General features: G+C 34.9%; 1 protein-coding gene across 12 annotated transcripts; it reads left to right on the forward strand.

Annotated features, from left to right (window-relative positions):
• Positions 1 to 1,154: 1,154 nt before the first annotated feature.
• Positions 1,155 to 10,752, forward strand: LOC107776844 (uncharacterized). Of its 12 annotated transcripts, none has more exons than XM_016596818.2 (12): positions 1,155 to 1,390; positions 1,490 to 1,603; positions 2,442 to 2,517; positions 2,678 to 2,792; positions 3,158 to 3,278; positions 3,793 to 3,904; positions 4,063 to 4,177; positions 4,582 to 4,678; positions 5,196 to 5,307; positions 5,508 to 5,622; positions 8,895 to 9,519; positions 10,547 to 10,752. In XM_016596818.2, exons 4-12 carry the CDS (start codon positions 2,708 to 2,710, stop codon positions 10,617 to 10,619), a joined length of 1,455 nt encoding a protein of 484 aa, XP_016452304.1. In that variant the 5' UTR covers positions 1,155 to 1,390; positions 1,490 to 1,603; positions 2,442 to 2,517; positions 2,678 to 2,707; the 3' UTR covers positions 10,620 to 10,752. The 12 variants fall into 12 exon arrangements, 9 of the variants coding, with proteins under 9 accessions (XP_016452304.1, XP_016452271.1, XP_075103002.1 ...); XM_016596811.2 differs by having other exon boundaries at positions 1,253 to 1,390; positions 2,406 to 2,517; XR_001646068.2 differs by lacking the exon at positions 1,490 to 1,603 and having other exon boundaries at positions 1,158 to 1,390; positions 2,406 to 2,517; positions 8,906 to 9,519.
• Positions 10,753 to 10,964: the final 212 nt, after the last annotated feature.

Consider the following 10,964-nt stretch of genomic DNA (forward strand, 5'->3'; position numbering starts at 1 on the left):
GCAAAATTGCAACACTGATCAGTTCAATTCTTTCCAAGACATGTTCGTATACATGCAGAAACCTTATTATTCCGGTGCGAATCAGAATTAGTCAAAGCTCCGAATTTCAAATTTCTCCCTTACTAATTGTAATCATTGGATTTAACTGAATGTGATCCAAGGCCCTCCTCTTAGTTCTTTCAACTTTATTCTTTGGGGTAGGTCAACTTCTTATTTTGGGGGTTGGGGGTGGGGGAGGGATGGGGGTGGTGAAATATAGAAAATGCAAGTCAAATTTGGTGGGCTATAGCTCAAGTGAGCCTTGACAAGCATAGCCAGAGGACTATATAGAAGGCTTATCACTTATGGTAGGTACATGTAAAATAAATGAAAATTTGTTAATATCAAGTTATCATTCTTCAAATCCCAGAGATTACGATTTTTGCACAAGTTTATCTCAGATTACTAAGGGCAGTATGATAAAAAAACTAATTATATAGGAATATAACACATGTATTGTTATAAAGTGAACAATCTAACACTTGAAATTTTATGTATGAGTTGCAATACCAAACATATGAATTTTTTTATGCGTGTATTCACATACAAAAAATTATGTGCTATTCTAATCCTCGTACTTCAAATACTTTCAATTAACATAAATTAAACAAACCTTTAAAAGTTGTATGATGGATATGATCTCTTTATAATTAATCAGAAGTTTCGAATTCAAGATGAGAATAAAAAATATTAATAGACGGATCCAAATTAATTGAGACGAGAGAGTAGTATTGGAACTGAACGAAAATAAAAAAAAATAAAAAAAACATAAATTGGAATAGAGAGTTCTCATGTTGAACGGCCAAACAAATACGTAAGTTTCCACTTTCGACCCATTCTACACATATATTTATTTTTTAAATTAAACTCTTTTTGTTTCGATTATGTGGAGTGTTTGAATTTTGAGTGTAGGAAGCATATTTTTTTACCCTAATTTTTTTAAATCAACTTTTAAATATTTTTAAATTATTAACTATTACAAAGTTTTTGTAAATTCTATTTCGATTTTTTTTTAAAATTCTATATTCAAATATATGATGGAAGTTAAAAAGTTTGCCTTTAAAAGCAAAATAAAAAAAAAATCATATAAATCGGGATCGATTTAGTAATAAAATAATGCACTTAGGCAATTGGTTCCTATTTTCGTGAGGATACGTTGTAATCTATCTCTGAGTCTATATTCTCCCGGAATATCTCGTAACATAGTTTTGTTCTTTTTCTTTGATCATAAGCAGTAAAACTGATTTTCGATTGGAAGAAATAATCACTTAGATCAGAATTGAGATATGGACTCTGCTGATTGGCGCACTCAACTTCTACCCGATTCTCGTCAAAGGATTGTCAACAACATGTAATTTCCCTTTTCCTTGTTTTTCTTTTTATCAATGATTTTGGATTCCGACTTATAGTGTTCCTTTGTGTTTATCTGTTTCTGAAAATGATCGTTTAGGCAGAAGTTTTGACAAGTCAACTCGGGGACTTGTTTTTGTTCTGCTTTCCAGTTTATGAAAACTCACTTGTCCAGGTGAATTGGAAGTGTATGCCATAGAATTTTCCAGTATTGGTAATCACTCAATGCCACTGCTTCTTTTCTTTAATCGAGGGTCTAACTGAAATAGCTTCTCCACCCTCCCAGGGTAGGGGTGAGGTCCGCCTCCTCACACCCCACTTATGGGAATCTACTGGGTTTGTTGTTGTTGTTTGTAATCACTCAAGGAATTGGTTCAAGTGAAAAAACTAGTTTTTTTTATGACGGTGGTGTCCGGGCCAGGTTGGACTATTCCGTTGGATCCTAGCGGCACAAGTACTAGGGCTTAGGGAGATGAGAATAAATGACCTAGCATTTTTTACCTTCTGCAGGTATTTGAGCCTGAAACCTCATAGTTCTCCTTCCATTTCATTGATCACTGAGCCGCACCCTTGGGTTTAACTCTATAGTGGCTTATATTTTATTTTAGACAAGTCAAAAATTCTCTTTCAAAAAAGATATGTCAAAAATGACAGGTTGCAGCGCGAGTTATTAATTGGATGATAACTGAATAGAGGCGGATTCATGATTTGAACTTATGGGTTTGGAATTCTAGGACAGATTGCTACTTCAAGCGCTAAAAACTGGGTTTAAAATTTAATATTTGTTCAAATTTCTTGATTCTTAGCACATATATAGTTTGAGTCAAACCTACTGCGTTTAATTGAATCCATATATTACACTCTACTGAGTTAAACTGATATTGTTAAGGGAAAACAGGTTTTTGGCTTTCGAAGCAGGGTGTAATCTCAATTATATCTTATCTTTAAAAGGCATTTATATAGATTATGCTCTTTTGAACCCGTTAAGCTGAATTCTTGCTGATATGGCTGTGTAGAACCGAGACCTTAAAGAGGCATCTTTCTGTCACTAGGGAAGGAGGAGTTCAGGAGCTCAAGAAAATTGCAGCGGGGTTTGAGGAAAAGATCTATACTGCTGCTACAAGTCAAGTATGCAATCTAAACTTGCTTCTATTTGTTTGAATAATGCAATTGTTTTCGACCTGGTTGATGTTATTCTTGCTTGTATTAATGTGCATTTACATTTCAAGTAATTTTGACATGTTGTATGCATTTTTGAATTTTATCTCTAATTTATCATTTGTTGCAGCAAGATTATCTACGAAAAATATCTCTAAAGATGCTTACTATGGAGACAAAATCTCAAAATCCTATGACCAATTCGAGCAATGCTGCAAGTAGTGGTCAGAATGCCCATGACCCAGGTGAGGAATGAAAGTTCCTGTGCTGTATTTCACATTAACAAATCATTTGTCCAACAGGATTACTTAGTTATGATGTTGGAAAAGCCTGCTCTCTATGGCTACAAAGTGTAGAGGACAGTGTTCAGTCTCCCCTTTCTCGTCAATGTTCCTTTCTCACCACTGAAAATTCTCAGTTGCCGTCCGATTTCTGTACCTACCTTGACATTACAAGCCCCACCCTCTTCATCCCATCATTTACATCACCTTTGAAACATCATCTAAAGTTTTATTTTTTTCTGATCCTTTTTTTCTCTGAGGGGAAGAAAAACTTTTAGCTGCATAAAGAAGTGTCAGATTTAGCTGTCTAACGAAGAGGCTTTTGAAAGGAAATGCATATTTTGGGAGTGAAGGTACCGCCCCAGCTGGAGCTGCAGTCGGAGTTCTGGATGCCGCTGATTGGCGGATTCAACTTCTACCTGATTCTCGTCAAAGCATTGTCAACAAGATGTAATTTTCTTTTTCTTTTCTTGCAACTTGTACTTTTTTTTTTTCTTTTGTCAAGGATGTTGGATTTCGACTTTAGGTTTCCTTTGTGTTTATCAGCTTCTGAGAATAACCATTTAGGCAGAAGTTTGACAAGTCTCATGGATACCTGTTTTTCGTCTTTCCTTTAATGAAAACACACTTCTCTAAGTGAATTGAGTAATCCTATTATTGGGTGGATTAATTGGAAATTGATGCCCTAGATATTTCCAATTCTGGTAATCACTCAAGGAACTAGTCCGAGTGGAAAACCTACTTTAACTCTCTGTGGCTTACATATGTCGAAATGACAAGTAGCAGCGCAAGTTAATTGGATAATAATACTAACTAATATTGTCACGAGAAAACAGATCTTAGGCTTAATAAGGCTTTCACTGCAGGGCGTAATGTCAAAACATTTTCATCGTTAAAAATCGTCTTATCTAGATGTGCTCTTATCAACCCGTTAAGCTGAAGTTTTGCTGATATGACTGTATAGAACCGAGACCTTAAAGAGACATCTTTCTGTCACTAGACAAGAAGGAGTTCAGGAGCTTATGAAAATTGCTGTGGGGTTTGAGGAAAAGATCTATACTGCTGCTACAAGTCAGGTATGCAGCCTAAACTTGCTTCTATTTGTTTGAATAATGCAATTGTTTTCCACCTGGTTGACGTTATTCCTGCTTGTATTAATGTGCATTTACGTTTCAAGTCATTTGACATGCTGTATGCATTTTTGAATTTAACTTTAATTTATCTAATGTTGCAGCCAGATTATCAACGGAAAATATCTCTAAAGATGCTGACTATGGAGACAAAATCTCAAAATCCTATGACCAATTCGGCCAATGCTGCAAGTAGTGGTCAGAATGCCCATGACCCAGGTGAGCAATGAAAGTTCATGTGCTGTATTTCACATTAACAAATCATTTGTTTGACAGGACGCTTTGTATAAACCTAATGACTTAGTTATGATGTTGGAAAAGCTTGCTCTCTATGGCTACAAAGTGTACAGGAAAGTGTTCACTCTCCCCTCTCTCGCAATGTTCCTTTCTCCCCGCTGAAAATTCTCAGTTGCCCTCCGAATTCCATACCTACCTTGACATTACAAGCCCCACCCTCTGCCTCTCATCATTGACATCACCTTTGAACATCATCTAAGTTTTTTTTCTTCTGATTGTTTTATGTTCTGAGGGGAAGAAAAACGTTTATCTGCTTAAAGAAGTGTCAGATTTAGTTGTCTAACGAAGAAGCTTTTGAAATGAGATGCATATTTTGGGGAGTGAAGGTACCACCCCAGCTGGAACTGCAGCCGGAGCTATGGACGCCGTGGATTGGCGGACTCAACTTCTACCTGATTCTCGTCAAAGGATTGTCAACAAGATGTAATTTTCTTTTTATTTTCTTGCAGCTTGTTCTTTTTTTTTTTTTATGTCAAGGATTTTGGATTTCGACTTTAGGTTTCCTTTGTGTTTATCAGCTTCTGAGAATAACCATTTAGGCAGAAGTTTGACAAGTCTAATGGATACCTGTTTTTCGGCTTTCCTTTAATGAAAACACACTTCTCTAAGCGAATTGAGTAATCCTATTATTGGGTGGGTTAATTGGAAGTTGATGCCCTAGATATTTCCAATTCTGGTAATCACTCAAGGAACTAGTCCGAGTGGAAAACCTACTTTAACTCTCTGTGGCTTACATTTTGTTCTAGATATGTCGAAATGACAGGTAGCAATGCGAGTTAATTGGATAATAATACTGATTAATATTGTCACAAGAAAACAGGTCTTAGGCTTTTCACTGCAGGGCGTAATGTCAAAACATTTTCATTGTTAAAAAATATTTTATCTAGATTCTACTCTTATCAACCCGTTAAGCTGATTTTTTGTTGATATGACTGTATAGAACCGAGACCTTAAAACGGCATCTTCCTGTCACTGGAGAAGAAGGAGTTCAGGAGCTCAAGAAAATTGCAGTGAGGTTTGAGGAAAAGATCTATACTGCTGCTATAAGTCAGGTATGCAGTGTAAACCTGCTTCTATTTGTTTGAATAATGCAATTGTTTTCCTCCTGGTTGACACTATTCCTGTTTGTATTAATGTGCATTTACGTTTCAAGTCATTTTAACTTGTATGCCACTTGTGGGATTATACTGGGTTGTTGTTGTTGTTGTTGTATGCATTTCTGAAGTTAGCTCAAATTTATCTTATATTGCAGCCAGATTATCTACGAAAAATATCTCTAAAGATGCTGACTATGGAGACAAAATCTCAACATCCTATGACCAATTCGACCAATGCTGCAAGTAGTGGTCAGAATGCCCTTGGTCCAGGTGAATAATCAAAGTTCATGTTCTATATATTTCACATTAGCAAGACGCCTTCTATAACCTAGTTACTTAGATCTGCTGTTGAAAAAGCTTGCTCTCTGCATCTACATAGTGTACAGGAAATTTAGATGCTTGAACCAATGTACTAGTCGTTTGCCATTGGAAATCCTAATTTGGAGAAGAGACAATGATATATTAATGCAAATGAGATATATGTCCAAATAAGCAGCCAAGTCAGCAGAAAATATAATATTTTAAGCCTTTTTCATCCCAGTTGGAGTTCCGTTAATGAGGAGGGTATTTTGCATTTCTTGGCTAACGGCGAGGGCAAGATTGGTCCTAAATTGAAACAGAGGGTAAAATTGCACAATATTGAATAGTTCAGGGGCAAATTTAACCATTTCCCGTTCTATTTATGTTTGAGCAAATAACATGCCCCTTATCTATAATATTTTAGGTGACTACTGTTAGTAAGTACTGATTTGTGCTCTAGGTCATAGTCCTAGCCCCTTAAAGTGTTGCTTATCTACTTTCTGACCATCCTTTTTTCTTTGTATTAGAAAATCCCAGACGAAAAAAGAACAAAAGAAAAGCAGATCATTTAAGACTCTATCCAGTGTAGTCTGTTTGTCTAATAATAAAAACTTAGCTAGCTTTTGGCCATAGATTCCCAAATTTGTTTTGAAAAATCTGATTTGGGTGAAGTTTGGTTTGAAGATGAAAATATGTTTGGACATCAGTTTTCAAAACATATTTCACTTTTGTTTTTGAAAAAACATGAAACATGACTTATACCCACAAGTTCTAAAAACTATCACAAATACCCTACAATACCTTCATCAATAACATTCACTATATTATCGCAAGCCATAGTCCTGAACATAAATAATTTTGGTACAAAATTATCATTTTTATGATGAACTACATAATACACTATCACATGACCGAGAAGACGAAGCAACATTGTTACAAAATAATAAATAGTGGGCTCTTTTATAAAATACAAAAGTTTGGGGCAATTTTTAAATAATGTAATAGTAATATTTTGGGAGCTGGTTTTGGGATTTGGGTTTTGGGAATTTTCCAAAATATGGATAAAATTTATGAACAAACATGTATTTGCCAAAAAAAATCCAAATAAATTTTGGCAAAATCTATGGTCAAACGGGTCCTTAGTCAAAGTTCTCATTTGGGAATCAGTTTTCACAATGCAATGGTTTATGATTCTCGTACCTGTTAGTACTAGAATTGGATGCCCCTGCTAACAGTTTGATGTAGAATGTAATATTATTCATTTACACAGTATGCTAACTTTACCAGACAAAATACTAGTATTTGAGTATCTACCAAATAGTGAATGTCCGAGTATGTTTATATAGAATAGTTTTCCATCATATCAATGACCCTTGTGATATGTCTATAGAAGTGTAAAGTGCTCCAAAAACTTTCTAAGCGAAGCAAGTATTTGATAAACTAGTTTTCACGAATACCTTAATATGGTTAACCAACTCATAAAAGGTAAACAAACTTCAAAAAGATAAAGGGAAGCTTTAGAAACTCCCTTATAAAAGGAGAACAATGGAAACAAGAACCAAAGTATGAAAGGCAAAAAATATTAATCAGTTCTAATGTGTCTGAGGACAACAAAGCAAGTAAGATAAGTCAAACAATCCATAACTGTTGAAGATCACCATCTGTCCTAAATCTTGTCCTGCAAGTTGACACATATGCAGTAATCAAACATTCGGCAATCTTAAGTATGAAAACTAAGCTTCAAATTATGGAAACACATCCAATCACTTTCCAAATATCATTTCTTCAGGAAAGAATGAGTAGAGTACAAAGCAACTCCTATTGCGTACCTAAATCTTTTGTTCCCTCACTGGGACTTCAATTAACTTGTATCTTGATGCTATGATCAGCCGTATGAAATTCAAATTTTAAAAAGGATTAGAATAGATAGGATCTTTTCAGAGATAAGTTAGGGATAATCCATCAATAGCTCCGATTACTAATTCATACAGAAAAGGATAAGAATCAATAGTTATCCTATGAATTCGAGTTTTTATTCCAAGAACGCAAGGGCATGTTGCTTGAATAAGTAACTGCAGCGTTCTCTTTTGCTTCCTCAATAGATGTAAGCTTTGAAATGGACCAAATTCAGGATTTTAATCCTAAATGGGTTTATCTCGTGAATGTCCTTGATTTCGAGCTAAATTATACAATGGACGGTTTCCAAGATGACCCTTTTGGACCCCAAATGCAGCAGCAAAACTGCAACATTGACCCGTTCAATCCTTTCCTACCAAAATTGTGTAAATTATTGGATCTAATTAATTATGATCCTTGACTTCTTATTCGTTCTTTGGTGTATGTCAACTTTTTAGGTCATGGGGGTAGAGGCGAGAAGTAAAGTGGAGGATGGTTAGAAAATAGAAAAGTCAAGTCAAATATGGTGGGCTATAGCTCAAATTAGCCTCGACAAGCATAGCGAGAGTACTATATAGAAGGCTTGTGATAGAAAATTTGTTAATCTCAAGTTATCATTCTCGAAATCACATTGATTACAACTATTTGGCACAATTTAAAAGGAAAATAATCAAAATTAGCGGATATGTTTTAGACACTAGTCTTTGAGTATGCACGGTGTGGGATACATGTACAAAAAATCTAAAAAATCACATAAATATTAAAGAAAATAAAATAAAAAGTAAAAAAAAGTGTAAGTTTCTGTAAATGATTAACATTTATCCTATTTAGTTAAATGGATAACAATCTCTTGTGTCTCTCTAGTACAAGTATTTGCTTGTCATGAAGTTATATTTGTTGCTTAACTGCTATAGAGAATTGTATACTTCTGTTTGAATAAAGCAATTAGAAGAAAGTTGCGCCCATAAATTTCTATGTGATTTTTCGACAAGTGTGGGCTTATTGGTTTTGGCTTACTGCATTTTTGGAAGGAACTGTAATTATATTACATAGTTTAAATAAGTACAGGATTTTGTATAAGGCAAAATCTCAAATTGATTTTAAAATCCAAAATATTAGGGTTTCCTAGTACAAATAAAGAAAGATCTAATAAGCAAGATTTTAGTTGATTTCAAATTTCTAAATATTAGGAGCATAATTCTTCATAAAAATATTAGGAAAATATATTGAAATATATTTTTAAAAGGTAACAGAGTTGATCAACATTTCGTGTTGGTGCTTCGTGCTTTTTCTTTCTAATAGTTAAAATATAGATTTTTTGATTGTTTATAATAGATTAGATATAGATTCCTGCCAGGAAAGGGAAATTACTCAAGGAAGCATGAAGAGAAAGAGAGAAAACTCGGGAGATAATGTTGAAGAGCATAATGATCAAATTCTACCAACATTTACATGTGAAATATGCACTGAAGTTGTTCCAATAACCATGAAATTCAACAATTTCCATAGTTGCAATCATTCTTTTTGCTCAAAATGCATAGAGAGGCACGTCGAAGTGAAAATCCAACTAAGGATTGCTGATATACAGTGCCCATATGTAGATTGTGGGAAACTTTTGGACCCTCTAGTATGTAGAACGATGATTCCCTTATCGATTTTCGAGGAGTGGTGTGACCTTCTCTGCAGGCAGGCTCATTTAGGATTCGAGAAATGTTACTGTCCTTATCAAGATTGTGGAGAAGTCATTGTTAAAGAGTGTGAAGATGTTGTTGGAAAATCGGAGTGTCCTAACTGCAGAAGATTGATTTGCTTTCAGTGTGGGCTTCCATGGAATGTCTGTGAAGAAAATGGATGTTCAAAGGTGAATGATACTTTGTTCAAAGAACTTGTGGAGCAAAAGCAATGGACTAAATGTCCTAGCTGTAATATGTATGTCGAACGAATTGCAGGCTGCAATCATATGCAATGCAGGTTGTCTCTCTCTCTCTCTCTCTCTCTCTCTCTTTTGTTACATATGGGTTTAACTTATACATTGATATAAAGAATTTTTGCACTATCGATAAATTTTAACCTGTTGTAGCAGGATATCTGCCTTATTTTTCGAATTATTAATCTCACTTATTATGGAGAGCCACTTGTAGTATCTTTTAGATAACTTGATAGTAGAAAAAAACTCTTATACATCAGTTAAAAAGTAAATTCATGCACATAATTGTTTATCCTATGGCTGGCATGACGGTGAAATTACTCTATTATACACACATGTTTCTACCTACATATGACCACGATCAGTGTTCCTTTTCGAAACAACTAATAAGGGAGGAGACACTTTTCACATCCCTTCTCACTTAATTATCTAACATCTCAGCCACCTAATAATATGTCCATAATAAAATGTATGCTCTGTAATGAGTCTTCTTCCACTGTTTCGTGGAAATTCAACTATCACTCATAGTTATCACTTTGAAGTTGATAGTAGCTGGAATGATAATTTTGATGGGAGTGCCGGGGTGGCCAGGCAAACACAACCTCTTATCGATGAAAAGTTGAGGTTGGCAGTTTAAGTTGTTGCTTCCCCAACAACTCCCATCCCCCCACCCCCACCCCCCATCCCACCCACCCGTTCCAAATCTTTTTTTCCACTTATATGCATTGACAATCTAAAGAATGTAATTTAACGTCTTGTAATAGGTTGTATGTCTTATTTTTCAAGTTATTAATTCTAGTTATTATGAACAACTACATGCAATTATCTTTTTAGGCGATATGATAGTGGGAACAATTTTCTTACTGTCAATGTACAAAAGTTAAACCAAGGAAAAAAGTCCCATATGCTGTATGTTTTCAATTTCTTCCTTTAGTTTTACTCCTACATAGAAATCTGAATTACATAGATTGTTGAAACTACATATTTACTGGATGAAACAACTCGAATCCTCATTAAGCTTTTAAGGTTTCAGATGTGCAGATGAGTAACTCAGTAAATTTCTATTTGCAGATGCAATTTCTGTTTCTGCTACAAATGCGGGAAAAGCCCTACTGCTCAGAGGCGCTGGTGCAGGTGCAAATAAGATTGAAGATCCTCATTTTGCACTTGTTAGGTTCACCTTTTTTCATGATAAAAGGTTGTATATATAATAAAATAACTATAAATGGTTTGATTTATATACACTGACGTTGTTAAAAATAATTGCGCTATCAAAATGTTGCCTGCTATTTATCTGCTTTATATGTTAAATGTTAAGGATCCACAAATCATAGATATATACATATAATTATCATGTAAATGACTTGGTATAGATGGTGCAATTATTTTCACTGTTCTTGAGCGGAGAGTCTTTCGGAAACAGTCTTCTACCTCCATAAGGTAGGGGTAAGGTCGTACACATTACCCTTCTCAGACCTCACAACTGAAT

The sequence above is a fragment of the Nicotiana tabacum genome, chromosome 23 (assembly GCF_000715075.1).
Source record: "Nicotiana tabacum cultivar K326 chromosome 23, ASM71507v2, whole genome shotgun sequence".
NCBI lineage: Eukaryota > Viridiplantae > Streptophyta > Magnoliopsida > Solanales > Solanaceae > Nicotiana > Nicotiana tabacum.

What these genes read in the sequence shown, in the direction of transcription:
- LOC107776844 (XM_016596785.2), top strand. Translation starts at nt 1,326, where the DNA reads ATGGACTCTGCTGATTGGCGCACTCAACTTCTACCCGATTCTCGTCAA. An exon ending in ATACTGCTGCTACAAGTCAG is followed by an intron (nt 3,905 to 4,062) that starts GTATGCAGCCTA and finishes CTAATGTTGCAG; the next exon opens with CCAGATTATCAACGGAAAAT. An exon ending in TCAGAATGCCCATGACCCAG is followed by an intron (nt 4,178 to 4,581) that starts GTGAGCAATGAA and finishes TGGGGAGTGAAG; the next exon opens with GTACCACCCCAGCTGGAACT.